Raw genomic sequence first — 20,835 nt, 5'->3', positions numbered from 1 at the left:
GTGTGTGTGTCCATGCTCAGTGGTAAGGGAATAAAGGCTCGGTATCCATACCAAAGGTTCATGCATATTTTATTCAAGAGTAAAAAAAGTGGATCGTCCCATGGGGCATGCTTACAGTGTTAGTGACTAGGGAGTCAAAACAGAGAGAGAGAAAGAGAGAGAGAGAGAGAGAGAAAGAACGAACCGTGGCACAATTTCTATGGCACAGGGTCTCCCAGGGGGGTTCACCTCTCCCAAAGAAGCACAACAAGATCAACCAAGGAGCAACGCAACATGAAGAGCAACCAGCAGAGAGAGAGCTTAAATATTAAGAATAATGTCCATAATAAATAGAATCATAATAATCATAGAATCATAAATATCATCAAATAACAAGAGGAATCATCAAGAATTATGGTCAGAGAGAGTACACTTTTTTCCTTTAAATTGTGACGGCAACACACCGGCTCTTCTGTTAAAATGTGTCTTGCTGCTTTTTGCTTTGAACAGCGCAAATTTTCACCATGCAATCATGCTTTTGGCTGCCTGAATGCCTGTGCCTCTGTATATAGTATGGTCATTCATCAATGCTAGTTTAATATTTGTTTATCGTTATTCATATTTATCATTAAAAACAACTCCTGTACATCGACAAAGAAGAGAGGAGAGAACGTGGACGTGACACTTTGAATAGAAGCGTACTGTCATTCTGTACAGCGTCGAGAGAGAAAAAAACGGGAAAGGTTGTGTGAAAAAGAAAGAAAGAAAACATGAAACAAAATATGACCCAAAATGAATACAAAAAAATAAATAAAATTAACATTATGTACAAAATAAAGTATTCATTATTCCTCAGTTCATTTATATTAGCCAGAAAAACAAAAAGAAAAAAAAATCCTACCATAGTGAAACACAGAGCACAAATATAATCTTCACATTATTATCAAAGAACTTAACTGTGCATGCACTGATGCGTTAATATAAATGCTTTACAAAGAGCTTTTCTTCTGACTTCTTGTTGTCTTGGCTGCTGCCTTCACCAGAAGAGTCTGTTTCCTCCGTGAAATATTATTTCTGGTTTTTAAGCCAGAGGTTCCCAGCCGTCGCTGCTGTTTGGTAGCAGACGGCAACACGGGAAGAAAGGAGGATGTAGAAAGAGCCTGAATAGAGTATGACTTCACATTTCAACTCCCCCCGGCTCTCTCGCATACATAAAGCATCCTACTTCCGCTATACTGCATCTTGCATCTTGTGACCATACCATCAGATGTGCAATAAAACCTCTCTATGTAACCTATTTACACACAACAGGTAGGGAGAAACACTTGCTTCAAATCTGATCCGGACCCAGTTTCAAGCACTTCCCGAGAGCTAACTGGCCTGGGACCAGTTTTTTGGGGGGGAATCCTCCACTTGACTTCAAGCGGAGGATGGGTGCAGTGTAGTGCTACAAAAGCAAACGGGAATCTCCTCCCGAGAAGAAAAGGACAGCGAGGGCTCAGATTAGACTGTCAACTGAGATTATCTCCACACATCTCTCGGCAACGGATAAACCAACACACCACATCGCACATCAAAAATGTTCTCTCTGTTGCCTGGCCGATGGCGAGATCTGCTCGAAAACACATTTTTCAAATATAACCGCACAGACATTTACATGTTGAAGCATGTGCACGCACACAGGCAGGCATATCCACAACCCTATAAAATCAACCAATCGCCAAGTTTGGTTCCACTTCCTGTTTTGGGATGTAAACAGGAAAAAGAAGCACACATATCTTTAAAGCCCCAACGCCTGATCGCCACACATGCCCTCCCACCCCCCTCTTGCAAACACTTGACCCCGCTCGACACAACACACACCACTGACACCGCCATGTCATGCTGACACTGTCAACCCACTGGTGATCCCCAACATACGTGGTGAACAGCAGCTCCTCCTGTTTTTGCATGGGGAGTGTTTTTGTAGTTTCTTTCCTGTTGTTGTGCGGGTACACGGGAGTTGTAGTTCTCTAAATAGGGCCGATCAGTTCAGCGAAGAGACTCAGCTTTTGGTGGTAAAGTCCAGGTACGCTCATGCCTTTACATACAGCTGAGGGCAACAGGAAAGGGGTAGGTAATCGTGTGTGTGATTGTATGTGTGTGATGTTGTCTGTAGCCTATTCAGTGTATAAAATACTGTGTGTGCGTGTGTGGTGCATTTCTCGTGTGTATATATGCCTATGTACAGGAAATTATAAATATGGTACCATATCAGAGTTGTAACTGCAGGTATGTGTCTGGGCATGTGGGAGTGTATGTCCATCACTGTATATTGCTGTTGCTGTCGGTCCCATTGGGCTCTCCCATGTTCATGCGGCCCATCGACAGGCCCACGCTGTTGACAGCGTCGCGACGTGGAGGCATCCTCTCGTTGATCCGATCCAGACCTTTGGCCTCCTCGAAACTGCTGATCCGATGCTGCGGGGAGAAACCTCTGATGGCTGCAGAGACAGGCAGGCACGCACCCACACACACACACACACACACACACACACACACACACACGCACAGACACGCACAAACATACATGCACAGAGAGTTAATATTTAACAGGACATTTAGTAGAATCTTGTGTATCCAAACCCCTGGAAGCTTTGAAGGAAACACTCAGAGCACCGACATGGATTGAAATTCCGAACCACATTTTATTCATTTATGAAATGTGAATGTGCACACATTTCCAAAGCATTCAGTCTGGTTTAATTCACCTTTTAAAAGCTTTCATTTGAGCACGCCAGCAAGGGCATTTCAATGATTTTGACCCTGACTGTGCTCCATTTAGCGCAAGGCCATTTTGGGTTTGGATAAACAAGGTCCTGTCATATATGTAGATATATAGGGTTGTTACACTGATATCCACACACATCAGCCAGTGTTCGTCTGTTGTCTGAATGCTGAGCTAGGATTAGTTTGACCTCGTGGCTCACAGTGAACATGACAGTCAGTGCGACCTGGCCATTGATCCTAGATCAGTAGTCTGAGACACCTGGTAGATAAGCCATCATGAGACACAGAGTATGGAGCAAAGCACAGCAGCACAGAAGCAGTCGTTCATAAGTCCTTCAAACATGTTTCGCCATGACAGTCAGCCATGTGTGGAGGTTACCACTTAAACGAAACGTTTTGTAACCTACCAGCAAAACTTGAAGGTAAGGACAAAAGTCAGGTATCAGGTTTTCCATTTCTCTCAGGTTGCTTCCTTTGTAGTTAATGTCCAAGTTTAATTGGATTTTAACAAATAACCAATTTTTTTGTGACAATGAACTTGACACAGCATTGTCACATTTCCTCTTCCTCAACGTGCTGGTGCACAAGAATTTATTTCTTAAAGGGGCACTCCACCGATTCTACACATGCATTTAGTAGTCATGGGGATGGGATGAGCGATCAGGGTTATCTCTGCTTGGACACGGATTCCACAAATATTTAAAGGAATAGTTCAACATTGTGGGAAGTACCCTTATTGACCGAGAGTTACATGAGAAGATTGATACCTCTCTCATTTTTGTTCGGTAAATATGAAGCAAGCGGCAGCAGGCTGTTAGCTTAGCTTAGCATAAAGACTGGAAACAGGGGGACACAGCTAGCCTGGCATTGTCCAATGTTGAAAAAAGTCTGCCGACCAGCACCTCGGAAGCTCACAAAGGACCTCATTGTATCACGTTTGTTTGATTCATACAAAAACAGAGTTGTGGTTTTACGGAGCTATTTCTTGGCACAGTGACTTCCTGTAAAGCCGCAACTTTGTACATTGTTGTTTGCATACGGATTCAACAAACGCCATACAGAATGTCCTTTAACACAAGTATGCATTGCACAATAAGGGGGCATAGAGGATGTTTACCAAGCAGTGAGGGTCTAACAAAAAGATGCTGTTGGTTGGGAAATGTAGGATCCAGCATTTTTAGGAGCTTGACCCAAACTAAAAAAGTCAGGATATGTCCGGCCCTATTGCTTCACTTTCAACCTCTTAACAATTTTTTTAATCTATCTCCAAATTTATGGAAGGACAATAATAAACTGCTGGAGTGCCCCTTTAAATTAGACTCAAAGTGGACCAAATAAAAGCAGAGGGTGTTTGTCATCAAAATTAATTCAACCAAAATGAAGAAAACCCCCCCCTGCAACGCGAAGCTTTGGGATCAGCTGAACTGCAGCCTCTTGTGTCGACAGATGCGCCTGAACTGATAAGGAGGTCTCTCTGGAGAGATCGCTGCCACTTTTGAACAACGGCTGCTGTCATATTACCTTTGCACACATGCAGCTACTCACAAATATGCCACTGTGTTACACAGCGGACATCAGCTACAAATCAAATTGCATAACAGAAAAACATAACACAAGAGAAACCCATAATTTATTTGCTTAAACAAATTATGGAAAAGTATTTGCTTAAAACAAATTATTCAGGTAAGCCAAAGACTGCACTGAAAGTACAAAGACAGAAGAATACAGTTAACTAAAGCGTGCAGAGTACTAACCTTGTGTACACAGAATATAATACACTAAACACAAACACCATGACCACAATCTGTTCAGCAGCACAGAAGGACCTGGCAGACCTGTCCTGGCTTCAGTTAGTCATTCAGACGTTTGAATTCAATCCAAACATGAAACGTGCTTTAAGTCATTCTTAACCTTGGGAACACACATCTGTGGTAAAATATTCTAAAGTCATCAAGTGTCATCACATGACCTTAGGCCTGTACTGAGGACCATTTGCTGAAGAAGGTCGAAAGCTCAGTGAAAAGCTTAGTTTTACCACAGATGAAGTTTTAAGGATTGATTAGTAAAATTACATTGCATGAATTTATTTTCATCATCACAGGTGACTCTTGTTCTGAAACAGATTGATTGCATGTTTATCTTCTACAGAACTACAGCACCTACTGTATGAAATTTAAAGAAAAGACTGTAACACTATAAGAGGTTTGAGTGACCCTGCCCACCTTCACAACACCCACTCCCACCCACAGCCCCGCTCTTCTTCTGTGTGTGTGTGTGTGTGTGTGTGTGTGTGTGTGTGTGTGTGTGAGATGTGCGGCGTGTGTTGGATCTGAATAGGACGTAAATAAATGTGTGTGTTGGGAGAGAAGCTGTAGTGGTGTCTCCTGTTTCCCAAGACAAGGAAAGATAAAAGTGTGTGTATGTTTTGGGTGTTTTTATGTGGTAGCTTCAGCGTGCAGCGGTTTTTAGGCTTTGTTGTGAGCGCTGATGTGGTTGGAAGAGCTCAGTGCATCGTGGGTAAGGAAAATCTATGACCTTATGAGCATGAGTGGCTGAGAGCGCAGCCATGCTGCACACGCAAACACACACACACACACACAAGTGCACACGTGTGCGCACACAAGACACACACACACACACACACACACACACACACACAGTGAAATGAGTGGGATTTTACCTTCTGCGTCCTTAACTGTCTCGATGGCTTCTATGGCCTCAATGGTAGCTGAAGGATGGGCAAAGAGAAGAGAAGAAGGAGGACAGGACGAGAGAGAAGATGACAGAGAGAGAAGATACAAAGAAAGAAGGAGAAGAAGAAGAAAGGAGTGAAGGCTGAAACATGCTTTTGTGCAGTTGCGCGTAAAAATGTTTTGGCTTTAGGACGCACAACAAGGGTGACTGTGGCTCACAGAGGAGCCTTCAAAATGTCAGCTAAATGTTGTCAAATAAACAAGTTTAGCCAGTTCTTAGGTTGGTCCAACACCAAACTGAAAAGCAATTTAACCACAAAATAATGCACACAGAAACTGAAGCAGATCGCCACCAGATAGGGGGGCATATTGATATCCTAGAGTCGCGTACCGTGTAAACCTCCCCACATTCCCTGTCTGCCTCTCAACTAAACACTATGAGTTAAAGGCAAAAAAATGCCCCTGCCCCCCTTTTTTTGACACATCCCGGTTTGGTAAATACAACATAGTCCCCTGTTGTATTAACGTTACGTTCAATCAGTGTTGGCAGACTCAGATACGAGTGGCTACCCTTGATGCTTGAAAGTTTGCAGACTCAGAGGCATGTTTCAGGCTTTAGTCATGTGAGGCCCTCAGAGCAGCACTGAGACCATGGCAGGTTCAGAGGGCACTTGGTGTTAGCAGTAGCTGGTGTTAGCTCACTCACACACACACACACACACACACACACACACACACACACACACACGTTGGCTGTACGTCCTCTCCCTGTCTGTCTGGAGGTGTCTACCTCTTTGCATTACTGCACCTTACTTTCTCTCTCTCTCTCTCTCTCTCTCTCTCTCTCACACACACACACACACACACACACACACACACACACTTTCTCACATACAACCAGCAGGCTGTTAGTATCCTCAGCGCCGGTGAGGTGAGGTGGAGAGAGTGAGTGAGTCAGTGAGGCAGAGGGATGAGAGGAGAACAACGGCAATAGAGGAGGAGAAGAGGAAAGAAGGCAGGAAGAAACCGGAGGATGGTCCAAAGCAGATATTTGAACTGTGTCTGTACTTGTATGTGCTTTTAAAGGTGTGTCCAGGGTTATGGTTGAGAGTGTGTTTGTGTGTGTGTATGTGTGTGTGTGTGTGTGTGTGTGTGTGTGTGTGTGTGCGATTGTGTGAAACCCTCACCGCTCTGCAGGGTCTGTTTGCCCCCAGATAGCACTCCGCTGGGCAGCATGCCTGTAGGGGTCAGTCCCTTCAGGGTCAATACGTTCTCACTCTCCTCCCTGAGAGACAGACAGAGACAGTGAGTGTGTGTGTGTGTGTGTGTGTGTGGACAAAATGAGAGAGCAGGTGATAAGGAGAGAGTTACAGAGAATTACACACTTCTCCTCACTGTGCACCTGCAAACCCATGTGGGTTAAAACACTGAATGCTGAAATGGTGACTGCTGATGAATTTCTGCTAAACCTACAGGAAATACAGCATTTATAGGCATACTGTACACACACACACACACACACACACACACACACACACGCACACACAGCATGAGTACCCAGAGCTCAACCCACCGTAGTACAGAGAACATTTTAGCCATCTTCCCTATGGCTCGAATCTTGTTTTTGATCACCTCTTTCCTGGCTGCTGCTGCACTGGCTGGAGAAAGAGTCAAACTTAATGTGAAATAAATTGTCAACAGATGTTTGTAATAAGTGAAATATGTCAGTTATTTCATTATTCACATTGAATCACATAGCTTTTATGTCAGCGGTGAGTGTTTCTTACCATCATAGATCTCCTCTCCGTCGTTCATGAGTTCGTCGTCAGAGCAGATGCTCAGGACGTTGACCAGCATCTCAGTCACTGCAGGACCAACAGGCAGAGAAACACACACACTTAACCAGGGACTTAGGGGCACCCTGGTGGCCTAGGGGTTAAGACGCCAACCATGCAACGTTCCTGGTTCGTGCCCAGCTGGTGACCCTTGCTGCATGTCATTCCCTCTCTCTCGCTCTCCCCTCATTTCCTGTCATCTCTCTACTATCCAATAAAGGCATAAAATGCCTCAAATCTGCCTTAACTCTGGTTACCCACAAGCCCCTAATCCTGTAAGTAAGGGTTGTTACACCTTTTTAAGCTGATATATTTGCTATTTTTAGAGAATATTATAAAGTACTAGAACCGTATAAGTACATAAAAAGGATCTTCCTTTAAAACTAAGACATTTATAGGGATTATCCCTCGTCCTGCTTTTACTTTGTGTTTGCTGATTGGTGTCCACAGTTTAGCTGCTTTTTTAAAAAAAGAATACATTGGGTTATTCAACACATTACCAAATGCAAACATTGACAACAAAATCATGGTAAAAAAAAATACTTCTTGCTTTCACAGATGCACAAGTGGCTGCTGTTTAGACCTTCAACCACTGTGCAATGCATGAATATATAGTCACTCATTTCTATTTGGACAGAAGGCCCATAAGCTACAGCTGACGGAGACGTATCATGAATATAATTTGCAGTGGTATTAAAAAGACTTCAATTCTTGCAGCAGACTTCTTTGTCTTAATTCACTGTACATGTGTGAAGCTGATCCATGACGGTTGCTATTTTATAGTACTTTATATGAGATGTACGACTCCAAATGAAACAGTAAAGCAACTTATCAAGAGATACATTTCTGTCTTTTGTGACTCTTTCGCTGCTTCACACTGCACCGATCAAATATCAAAAATGTTTCGCAAAATCAGGTCAGCCCCAAAAGCCAGATTCATCATCCTTGAGCCCCCTCACAGCCCAGAGATCTGTCTGAGCTGGGTTAGGTTTAGAGTCGGTAATAACATGATTTAGCTTGAAACAAGTTCATGTTGACCAGAATTTCAACTTAAGTCTAGGACTACTCCCAAACCACGAGGAGTATTCCTTTAAATACTACAACGACACTGGAGATGACCTGACCTCATGATGTTTTGATTTGAATGTGCTGTATGTGATATGTGTGTGTGTATGTCATACCCTTTTCTCCCACGAAAGGCAGCGACCAGGTGAAGACGTCCATGAAGTTGGGCAGCCAGTAGGGATGAGGAGAGCAGTTGAACTGACGGATGTTCATCACATTGTTCTCATACTTCAGCACAGCCGCTGCACACACAAACACACACACACGCACGCACACACACACACACACACACACACACATACACATATTAGCCTTTTCAACTTCGGTCAGATGGTAGCCAATAATGTTCCTTAAATATTAATCATCAAACATCATGTTAAGTTATGCAGTTACACTAAGAAGAAGAACATTATTTAAAAATAATCACTAGCTAGAACCTTTTCTGTTCCGGTTCAGTCATGGATGAAGAATAACATACTGTTCAGTCTAAAATAATTGCACCGCAGGGCTCACACTTTCATGTGTGTATACCTGTGTGTGTGCGTATATGTGTGCATGTGTGTGTCAGACCTTTGTTGTTGTAGACGTCCAGGTAGTTTGGAGCAGAGAAGATGGTGATGAGGGAGGGGAAACCTGTAGTCTGACTCTTCCTATACATACGATACCTGAGGAAAGAGAGACAAACAAACCACCCACGTTACAGCTACTCAAAAAAACAAAAAACACGTGGTGGATAAAAACCGAGGATTTGCTTCAGGAGGTCTTAAAACCAGACAGAGACTGTTTGAAGGCGAGACAGCCACGCATTTAAAAACAAATGAAACAGGAGTCTGTGTTGGCAAAATGACAGAGTAAAGTGAGAGTGCCACTGAGCCGGGTACTGAGGGTGTTTGAATGAAGCTGCCAGCACAAAGTTAACATTTTGATTTTTAGGCCCAGATCTAGTGACTTAGTCACAATACAAACAATTGTACAAGTGTAATTAGTTTCATGCATGCAAAGCACCTACTGAGATTAGACATGATAATGAACACACATTTCATTTGTACCCACAAACAAAGCGCAGAAGCAGGCTCTACTAGCCGGGTCCCCTGAGCAAAAACTAATTACCAAACTCATCAGTAAGCAAGAATTTTGCTGATTTATTATAAACAAATGTAATCTAGGTGTCCAGCAGAATGTGTTGGCTGTTTTTCTATTCATATGGTCTTTTATTATGTTGTTTACAGTGTGCCAGCTTTGTCGAGGATGCTGTTCTCTCTGGGAGCCTGTGAACAACCAAACACCCAATATGCCATCAATGTCATCAGCACAAGGCTCTGGTTCTTGTTTTGTTCTTTGCCTATTTTGCAAACTTTTTCCATGGCTGGCCACCATACACTGTGTCTGACCATGAGCCAATCAAATCCATGCAAACTAGTCACACTGCTCTACCTCGATGGCACAGACTGTACATTTCTCCCAGTGACCCAATATGGACGTACTAATGTTTGTAGTGTGGGGTTTTTGCAGTTAGTATACAATAAATCAACATATTTAACTGTTTTATATCGACAGAAAATAATACAATAAGTGCACTGCTGTACATCAATCAAACTGCAACTTTAATATACTGTTAAATGCTGCTCCATTTCCTTTGAGCATTGTATTGTGAGAGAAGATCAAGTGTCTTTTTAGTATGCATACTGATTGTTGTTGAGAGTATATTTTACTTTTTGTCACTTTTTTTATACTGCTTATAATTAGTCCTGTCTCTACATTGCTACACAGCAGTTTTAAATGAACACACCATTTCATCTATACATTAGGGGCTATTTACACGTACATAAGCATAAACTATAAAATTATAATTTCTTTCGACAAGGCCTTGTGGAAGTGCACCAAGACCCATGGACGATTACCCAGACTACCCAGCTGCATGACAGACAAAGTAATGCTAATGGGTTCATCAAACAGCATAACTCAGGGTAGTGCTGCCTTAATTGCTGCATTATATTTAGAGGATTTACACTAAGATAACAGATGGATGGATTTGTGGGTCAGAAAATTGTGTTTTGCCCCCACTATTGTATCAGGCTAGTAGTGCAAACCTAACATAGCTCTTTGCCTTACCATTCTATTTTTCAAGAGGTGAGTTAGTTAACCTGAATTAAGTTGGTGCTCTCTGTCAAACAAACTCTCACACAAGCTCTAACAATGCCGATAACACAGAAGTAAAAATGGCGGAACCTCTTTCCCTGTAATGTGCCAATTCCCTGACAAAGAAACATAACAGCTCGGAGCATGACATGTCAAGGTAAGCCATTAAATTAAATGGTGCTCCCTTTTAAGCCGTGAGGAGGACTGAGCCGCGACAGTCAGTCAGCTTACCCAGCATCCTGTGCTTCATGCGCTCTGATGATTGACAGCAGGTTGTTGGTCTGTAGGAACTCGCACACTGCCGGGTAACTGGGGACAGAAAGAGGGACATGAGAGAGAGAGTGAGGGCAAGTAAATGCATCTGAAGTGAGGCAATGGAAAAACATACAGGGGGAGAAATATCCCAAAAGATCCAGTAAAAACCCCTTTACATAGCAATCATGTCATATGTTATTATATAAAGCCTGCTGTAAACCCCAGAGCAGATGGAAATATTTAAAGTCTAGCAGTGGGAGATGAGTGGGCCTCTTGTTTTCTAATGTCGTGTCTGACTAAGACCAGCAGGGGGCATCAGTGAGCACATGGCAGGCCTGAGCAGGGCTTATGGCCTCCTCCGTGCTGTGGGAGTGTACTCACTAGTTGGTTGATTGATGCTATGTCTGCTAAACATAAGAAGTCACTGTGTTCTCCACAGACAACGTGTCATAACACCAACCTCTACACGTGGTAACGCAGCCTCGGCCCTCACCGACGCTCCATCTGTCTTTCAGCAGCTCCTCGTCTTTACATTCCTCCATTTTTATTTAGTTTTTTTTTATTTCCATCTTTCATCTTCTACCCCACCACCACCATCGCCGCCACCACCACCCTCCTCCTATGTTGCTCTCCCTCTTTCTCTCACTGTATCTTAATATCACTCCATATCTGGCAGGAGTAGCCAGTCGTCATAGCAACAGAACCGTGCAGTCTCCCTGGGGATTGTGGGATATCGTTTCATGCTGAAACGGAACTGTGTGTATCTGTTTGTGAATGTGCTGTGTTTATGTGTTTCCTAGTACACTGAATGTGTGTGTGTGTGTGTGTGTGTGTGTGTGTGTGTGTGTGTGTGTGTGTGTGTGTGTGTGTGTAAACTGGCCAAGATTTTCTGTCTCTTGTACAAATCCCAGTGATTGTTATTGGATCTTGGATGTGGCGTAACCATGCAAGGAAGCATCTCTCTTTCTCTCTTCTCCTCACCAACATCCCAAACCAATAGCCTTGAAGTCCACCTAAAACTTATTAAATTCCTGATTTGTAAATGAAAGCCACATCTCGCTAACGCCAGGTGATCACAAGGCGCCCAGATCATTAAAACACCTCGAATGAGCCCAACAGACAGAAGCACATTTGAGGATCAGTCCTATTTCTGGCTGCATGTTTCAGCCGCTAATTTCAAAGAATATTGTTCCTAGTGTGTGTTTTGTGTCTCTGAATATTGCATTCATTCTGGCTTGTTTGAATATCAGGTTACTTCATATCTCTGAGCTTCATAAGCACAGGAATCTACTGTGTCAAGGCTACCAGACTATATTCACTCACATTCAGGTTGATTTCCTTCCAAAATAAACTATCAGGGCTCTTATGTAATATTTCTTTTTATTGGTGTGAGGACGGACCTTGCGAGGAGTAATTTTGTCCTGTACCTGTAGAAATAGGAGCAGCCTCTGACTGTGTTGTGGCCAAAGTACTCCTGGGTCTTCTCATTGCCAAAGTCTTCCAGGGGGTCGGCCCACAGCAGGTCGCACATGGGCCCAAACGCTGGGGGCTCCTTGAACCGGTCCAACTAGGACATACAATGAACACACACACACACACACAGAAATATAAGCTTACAGAAACACAAATGCTCGGCCACACATAGAAATACACAGACACCAAGAAACCACGCAAAAACCCATCAGATACACAACATTATCAAAAGCGATATAAAACATACACACACACATGCACCAGCACATGTATGATAAATCAGAAGAGAAAGGAAAGCAAACACATAGCACACACAAACACATACTGTCAGAGCTGAGCATCTCCATGGCAACCCTCACCACACAGGAGGGAGAAGATGTCACACCAGCAGATTCACCATGGAAACACTGCCATTAGATGAGGAAGTATGTGTCCTCATGTCTCTGTGTTCATGTGTGTGCCTTTGTGTTCTGTGTTACTGTGAACTGTATACATACTGTATATACTGGTTTCTTAAGGACTCTCTGCATGTACAGTACACGTGGGTATTAAGGCACAAATAAGAGTCTGTGTGTGTTCATGTCTGTGCTCGCAGGTGTGTTTGAGTGCTGCACATAAGTCGATGGCATGCTACATTAACGTTACTATTTTTCCTAGCAATTGGAAGTGTGATAAATGTTGCTAATATGTATAAAGCAGTAAATACAGGGGCAATGACGTTGAGAAAAAAGGGTTTAAAGTTTTCAGGCTGGCAGGCAAACTGTTGTAATGCCTTCATGCCTTTTGGCAGATTATTTTACCCAAAAAGTAATTACAATTAAACCTAAATAATATCAAAAAAAGCAGTTAAAATGGAAAAAGAAGCTGAAAGAACATGTTGGTAGATATCTTTCCCCCTTTCAGTTGATTTTGATTATTTACATGTAGGTCATGAAATGAATTTTGTTGCCTGGCGTCTGTCTTTCTTTCAACTATTAATATTTGTATTAATTATCATCATAAACGAATTACATTTGTGATTTAAAGGCATTTAAACGTACTTAAACGTACCATATTGCATAAATTCCAGTCAAAAGCTGACCTGGCCGCTACTGAGACCTGCTATGCTAGCTACTGTTAGCAGGTTTAGCTGCGTCTTTTCTCCGCTGTGGTTGAATTTAGCTACAGCCCCATTTAGTTATGTGGAACAACGAACTGAATTACCAAGATGTCAGTTCCTCAGAATGGATATATTTTATTTTAAGACTCAATAAGTGAATTTAGCTCTCATGCTTTAGCTAGTTAGATGTTTAGTTAGCTGTGTCTGTTTTCTCAGAAATTATACATTTCAATGTCATAATATTTTCTAACGTATATAATAATACATATGTCAAAGAGTCAGATTTGGGTCTTGACTCATTTTGACCAAACATGTAGTTTTTTGTTTTGCCTTTATAGGGCAGTATTGTTCATTCAAAATTGTATGTGTGTGTATGCGTGTGTGTGTGTGTGTGTGTGTGTGTGCCTTATCGTACCTTCTTGATGTCGTCCAGCGTGTGGATCTCTGGTGAGAGCCCCCCATGCACACACAGGAACTGCTGGTTCATCAGGGCTGCCAGGGGCAGGCAATCAAACGCCTCCATGCAGGAGTCGTACACCTGCTCCGAGTACTTGATCTTACCTGGAGGTGGTTGGAGGGGTGGAGAGATATTTCAAGACTTGAGACAAAGAAGCGCCTGAGTGTGTTTTGACATGCTTTGAACCGCCACCATCCCCGCAAACGTACAGTCAGTGCCTGTCACCGGGAGTGTGACTGTGAGATATCGCACACAAACACACCGCAACAAGGAATGCAGAGAACAAACAAACACAGAGCTTTTACATGGACGGATCTAAAGAACTCAGTCATCTAAAGGCTTCAAACAGACTTGTACGGGTCCTCTAAAAACATAATTTAGTTCAGTTGGGTGTAAAGGCAGTAACATGTAGGATTTTTACATAACATGTTATTAATTTATGCTGCCATCTCTTCTCCGGCACTCCCATATGACCTGTTTCTCTCCTCTCTGATGATGTAGAAATGCCACTTCCTGGAGAAGAAATGTACATTGATGAAAAAATGCTCCATATTACAGTACATGGCATACTATTACAGGCAACATATGGATGCAAACACTCCAATTCTGTTTCCAGTGAACAAAATCTGACCCAAATATAAGCACGAAGCAGCGTAGAGGCGTCACTGTAAGGCTGAACTTCTGCTTTATGAAAAACTCCTTTGATTAGGCAGCGATATCAATAAAGACATCCAACACGCAGGATCTTTAAAGTACATTTCACAAATAGGCGTAACAATACATCTGACACAAAACAATATCACAGGATTAAAATAGCTGAAAGGAGATCGGAGGAGAGAGATAGAAAAGAAGGGAGAGTGGTGGATTCTTGGACGAGTGAGCAGGGAGGAGAGAAAAAGGAGGATGATAATTTCATGAAGAGAGAAGGAGGGAGATTGATGGGAGGAGACAGGAGAAGGAGAGGTTCTGAAGGAGAGGAGACGACGAGGGAGGAGGAAAGAGAGATGGGAAGGAGAAGGGAGAGTGTGAGGACACGAGAACGACACGTACACAAATCAAAGCCAGTATTGTGGAGTACAAGTGTACAGTAGCCAGCAAATGTGTGTGTGTGTGTGTGTGTGTGTGTGAGAGCAAGGAGTGTGTTTGTTAACCTCTCCATCTGCCTCGTGTAGAGCAAGAGCTCATTATTGTTAGTCCACCAGTTTTCAGCTCCTTCCACACACACAGACTTAAACATTTATGAAGACTCTCTTGCACAAGCATGCAGTCATAGTGCATGCACTTGCACACACACTTGTGGTGCACACACACACACACACACACACACACACAGCAGATGGTAATTGAGGGCGACCACTATTCGCCATGAGCACCAGGGGAAATTAGCTTCCTTGTCCCTTGGCCAATCAGACACCGAGGAGTAAGTCCCTGAGCCAATCATTAAGGGCCAAATTAATTTGCTGCTAATCACCCACTCTCGGACAGGACGCCGAAACTCACTGCCAGAGGAGAGAGACAGAGGGTGAGACTGGGGGGGGGGGGGGGGGGGGGAAGATGGCGGATACTTGGAGAGGAAGAGGGAGAGAAATAGGAAATAAGGAAGGAGAGAAGGAGTGGAGGAGGAATGGATAGAAGTGTGGGAAAAGAGGTGAGATACAACCAGGAAGGATGGACCTTGAGGGGGAGGACGAAAGGAGAAGAGAAGCTACAGAAAACACACAACTTTATATCTGAAATGATCAGTCGATGATGTACTGTGTCAATTAGTTGTATGACAGAGAATGAATCCGTAAACAAGTGACTGCAAGTTTTCCAATCCTAGCTTAGCAACTGTAACTAGGCATGGCAGGCCTGCCGAGCTCTGAAATCCTCCACATGTTGAAGCGGTGTGTATGGGGCTGTAGTAAGAGTGATACTCCGTACATAAAGGGTTTAGAGGGTGGTGTAATTGTTTTAGCCTTGGAGCAAAAGTGTAAGTTGGCCGCTGAATGAACAGAGATGTGAGGGGTGAGAGAGGAGCGTATTACATCAGGAGGAAACACAAGAGTTTACTCACATTCTTGTTTGAAGGTGAAATATTCTGTCAGATGTCTACATTCATGGTTTCCCCGTAGAAGAAAGAGCGTCTTTGGGTAGAGGATTTTCAGTGACCACAGGTATAACACACACTAAAGGTTCACAAGGGAAGAGAAAGCATGCAAACTGGTTAGAGGTAAGCAGCTCTACATTAGCAACAACATCATAAAATTCACCCAAAAAGAGGTTGTTTTGGGTATGCATTATGGTAGCATAAATACTATCTTTTAACAACTTAAGCTACTCACAAATTGACTGTATACGGGACTATTCTGGAAATATATGTATTTTCTTCTATGGCCTGGCTCAAAAGATTAGTTCGACATTGTAGGAAGTAGTATGTACCATACCAGCACGGTAGGTGGATCTTTTTTTTTACCTTTGGACAGAGCCGGCTTCCAGTCTTTATGCTAAGCTAAGCTAATAGAAAATCACAACTTGTCGTTTTTTGCTTCCAGTTTTGTATGAATGGAACAACTGGTGAGTTTTAAAGGCGCTGTTGTTGATTTTTTTTTAACATCGGGATGAAGCTAGGCTAGCTGTGTCCCCCAGTCTTTATGCTAAGCTAAACTGTCTCCTGCCTCCACCTTCATATTTAACAGACAGACATGAAAGTGGTAGCATTTTTCTCATCTAACTCTCAAACAAGAAAGCAAATAAGCGTATTTCCCAAAATGTCAAACTCTTTCTACACACTATAGTGAAAACCACTGTTGCTTTAGCACATCATTGCTGGTAAGTAATTCACTTCAGTTTCAGTTCTCCTCATTAAATTCTAACTGGAAAGTGAGATACACAGAGAATCACGTTGGAGCAGTTACTTGGAATTCCTTCTCCGAATGAACTATCCACCGCCAAAATTAATGGAGCTGAAAGCAAACTGATCCGTACCCCGGTATAAAGACAGGATTTCGAAAGGAATCATCCCAAATAAGAGCGTGCTGATTGAGTTAACAGGAAAAAATCAATTGAAAACAGCTCTGGATGTGTCCGGCATCTTCTAGAACACAATATCATCCAACATGTTTTCACTGTTGCCACTTTGTTAACCCTACAAATGGCTCAGAGGGTGTTCTCTCACCTTTACACAGTAACATCCCTGCTCTACATTAAGTCCCCTGTCTGTGTGCCCTTGAAGTGTGTTAGGAAGGTGGCCTAAATATTGTTCCCTCCCTTCCAAACTCACTCCATGTCAATGATGCATGGTGGCTGAGTGGCTCAGCAAGCTAAGACATTCACCATGTGCTTGTGTTATTATGGATTCAAGTCACACTCCTGATCTGTGGTGCATTTCTGCCAGACAAAGTAATCGCAAAAATACCTTACTGCACTCCTGTCTACTTTAAAGAATCAAATGTCCAAACAGCCCTCTGCATATCTCCACTCAGTTCCCATACATATTTCAGCAGGCAGCGTATTATACTCTTGTTAGTGATTACTGACCTTGAATCGTCCATGAATTTTAAATTGCATCACCTTGCCATGTGTACATTTGCAGACACACATTGTGGTGTGGCAGTGCTAATCTCAAGTACGTTTTGTACATTTATAATACATTAAATACAGCACAGTGTTGTAACTGTATACCTCAGTAGTGAAATAAACCTCACTCCTAGAAAGTGTATAATAGCCTTCAAGGCATTACACACTATAATGGACATTGATTTAGTTATAAGCTTACTGTGTACACAATACTGTGAGCCTGCAACATTTATGAGTGAATCCACACCCAGCAAAATGGAGACATGTTCAGATATATGTCACAGTGAAGTGTGTCCTCACCTCGATACTGAAGTAGCCCCTATCCACGTAGTCCCCCAGGAAGAGGTAGCGTGTGTTGGCAGGAGAGCCTCCCACTTCAAACAACTTCATCAGGTCGAAGAACTGGCCGTGGATATCTCCACACACTGTGGAGACACAACAGCGTTAGGATCATGAAGACCGTAGTATGCAGCTGCCACATTTTAAGTTTCCACGATTCAGTTAAAACATGTGGGTCCATCTTTGCTTCAGTAGCTCCATATGGCCTGATTTGCATCTGCAGAGGTATATCTGTCCTGTCTGCTGATCTAGAAACATCACTCATCTGCATAATGAAAAAAATACGGAAAGTAAGCGATAAAAAAATCCTCCTGACAGAATCTATTGCAAGTCTCTGTTTAAGTACTACCTAAGGGGATGCACTACGGATCTAGTGAAGTCCCTCTCACATTTAGTATCTACATTGATCACTACATTGATTCATCTCTGCCAAAATGTCTAAAATGCCAATGATCTTTATGCCTATATACTAAACACTTGGTGAACCGATTAGTTGATTGACAGGATATGAATCAGCAAGTACCGTATTTTGAGTCATTCACTGCATCATTTGAGTTACTTTTCAAGCAAAAAAGATGTGTGCAGATTTGCTGCTTTTCTTTGTCCTATATGATATTATACTGAATATCTTTGGGTTCTGGACTTAGCTGGACAGAATGAGCTATGTGAATGTGTCGCCTTGGGCTCTAGGAAACTGTGATCAGCACTTTTTATTAACAAAACAGACAAACAGGCTGTTTAATTGATAATTGTAGCCCCAATACTATTACTTACTCTTGTGTTATACATCATGTTTGTTTTGTGCACCCTTCACTGCACTACATCTGTTCCAAATCATGATGCATAAATCTTACCTTTGTGACTAACTTCACATCTACAAGACATCAAACTTTACACTGCCCGATTCTGTACACATTTTATTGGCTGTTTTTCCAAAGATTTGTTCCAAGTCACATCCATGAGTATTGGATATTAATTGAATTCACATGCTGAACACTTCATACTTTGAAAGACTTCAGGACTGTCTGTCTGTAGGATCTGCCAGCATACATCTTCCCATCCGCCTCCTTCACCATCTGTCTGGCCTCTCCTTTCACTTCTAGTTGATGTCATAGTTCCCCTCTGCAGCCATTTTACGATGGCCATTTCGCATCTGTCTGTCTGTCTCTCCATCTGCTTGCCATGTTAATGTCTGTTTTTTGTGTCTACTCCTAAGCGTTCGCTTTAATTTGAACTGGGAATTGGGAATGCAAAATGGCATGAGTGAAATTGAACTGTACCTGTCTGCCTCCTCAGACCTGCCTCAGTATTTTCCCAGAAGCCTTCATGTGACACTCTAAAAGCCTGTCAGTTCAAGTTTCAGCCATCCACCTGCCTGTCTGTTCACTAGTCGGTCTATCTTAGAGCATTTCCGGAGACTCCGTCAAAGTGCCGAACTGTTCTGAATATCTCCTCAATATACATTTTCTTAAAGCCCTCCCAACAAAAACCTGCACTACTTTCTGTAGTTTTTCTCTCTGAAATCTATAGACTATTTCCAATCATAGCTAACTCAGACACAAAATCCTCTCAGGTGGGTGTTTCTGGGTCAGGATCTGTAGAAGTGGAGAAACTTGGAAACAGGGATCAATATGTTGCTCATTGGGAATGAGCCGGTTTGAGAAACCTCTGCACTAAGCTGCTTATGATCGACTGTCTCTCCATCTGCCTGTCTATCTGTCCTCGTCCCCGGGGATCTGTACCTGTGAAAGCCGAGCGATGTTCCCACACTGCGTGGGCACAACAGCCCACATGGAATTATCTCACCGCTCGCATTTGCATTTGTATCTCCGCACACGCAGAGATACACAGGTACATTAACCAAGCAGTGTCAATAGGTTGAGAGTGTCTGAGTCTGCCTGTCTGCTTGTCTGTCTTCTGTGTCATCATCTCAGGAACTTGTTTTCCATTTTGTTCTTCATCGATCTCAATCTCCCCCTCCTCCCTTCGACATTCTCCTCGCTTCATACCATTTCCCTGGCAAGGGAATACATGCAGATATTACCAAAGCTAGCGCCCGCTATTGTGAGGTGCATCAGTGCCAATTGGTTCTCGCAGTGAAGTGCAACAACAGTTCATATTAAAAGGGTGGCAGACACATATGGCAGATTAATGAATCGACGAATGGATGCTGATTAATACATAATTACTGATCTTTCTGCATTTTGCACCCCAGCCCCATTTCTCTGTCTGTCTCCCTGTTTGACTGTTGCTATCTGTTCCCTCTCTGTTGAAGTGTGTGATCTATTCGCTCGTCACTCATGCACGCATATAAACACACTTTTTTGGAGAGGGTGGCCCCAATGAGAGCTTGTTTTTAAGGGACTAGTTTGACATTGAGAGAAAAACGCTTATTCACTCTCTTGCAGCGAGTCAGATGAGAAGATTGAATTCTCCTTTCTGTACAGTAAATATGAAGTAGTTAGCTTAGCTTAGCGTAAAGATTGGAAACGGGGGGAAACAGTTACTCTGGCTCTGTCCAAAGACATTTTCTACTATGTTCTATTTACTGCACTGTAATTGTCCACTAAATTAAAGACTAACTCCATTCTTCATCACTATACTATACCCGTGACTGGCGCCTCAATGTCCAACATAGTGCGCTCCTGGCGCAGGATGGCGGCGCCCTCATCGATGATGCGCAGGGCCACGGCCTCCTCCAGCCGGCCCTCCTTGGTGAGGTGAGCTTTGAGCAGGTCCACCCGCGGCCGGCCTTCAGCGTCAAACACCTCCTTCATGGTAAGCCGGTGGGCCAAGGGGAAGGGGACCGCTGGAGAGGGAGGTCGGGAGTGATGGAAAGGATAGGGAGGAGTAGAGATGGAGACAGAGGAGAATCAATGAGATATTATTTGAAATTAAGAAGGGACAGGAGAATGGGTGTGTGTATATATGGACGGGGGTGAGTTTGATTATGGTGGGAGTGAGAGGAGTTGATGCAGAAGAGAAGACAAGAATGTTTATTATAATGCATAAAGTGATTTATTGATATTTCCTGTAGTCCTCAACAAGCTTGCCCACAAACATCAGAAGCCCTCAATCCTCACCATTATCCCGATCACACCTCTTCTGCAGGCTTAGTGTGTGTGTGTGTGTGTGTGTGTGTGTGTGTGTGTGTGTGAGGTGGGTTGCATTGAA

General features: G+C 43.0%; 1 protein-coding gene across 1 annotated transcript; it reads right to left on the bottom strand.

Annotated features, from left to right (window-relative positions):
• Positions 1-2,283: 2,283 nt before the first annotated feature.
• On the bottom strand, positions 2,284-20,312 carry LOC139291037 (protein phosphatase 3 catalytic subunit alpha-like). Its single transcript, XM_070912926.1, has 13 exons — positions 20,270-20,312; positions 17,623-17,747; positions 15,821-15,932; positions 13,723-13,868; positions 12,163-12,302; positions 10,712-10,789; positions 8,912-9,006; positions 8,458-8,583; positions 7,229-7,306; positions 7,015-7,099; positions 6,629-6,726; positions 5,429-5,476; positions 2,284-2,462 (listed from the first exon to the last, which is right to left on the bottom strand). The coding sequence occupies exons 1-13, from the start codon at positions 20,295-20,297 to the stop codon at positions 2,284-2,286; spliced, it is 1,338 nt and encodes a 445-aa protein (XP_070769027.1). The 5' UTR covers positions 20,298-20,312.
• Between the last annotated feature and the right edge of the window lie 523 nt (positions 20,313-20,835).

This window comes from Enoplosus armatus, chromosome 10, assembly GCF_043641665.1.
Source record: "Enoplosus armatus isolate fEnoArm2 chromosome 10, fEnoArm2.hap1, whole genome shotgun sequence".
NCBI classification, from domain to species: domain Eukaryota; kingdom Metazoa; phylum Chordata; class Actinopteri; order Centrarchiformes; family Enoplosidae; genus Enoplosus; species Enoplosus armatus.
The sequence above is the reverse complement of the archived record's forward strand: the minus strand, read 5'-3'. Positions and strand labels throughout refer to the sequence as shown.

Excerpts from the sequence above, each read along its gene's own strand:
- LOC139291037 (XM_070912926.1), bottom strand. The coding sequence starts at position 20,297 with ATGTTGGACATTGAGGCGCCAGTCACGG. Across the intron at positions 17,748-20,269 it reads CATTGAGGCGCCAGTCACGG|TGTGTGGAGATATCCACGGC; the intron begins GTATAGTATAGT and ends GTGTCTCCACAG. Across the intron at positions 7,100-7,228 it reads CGGAGAGGAGATCTATGATG|CCAGTGCAGCAGCAGCCAGG; the intron begins GTAAGAAACACT and ends CTCTTTCTCCAG.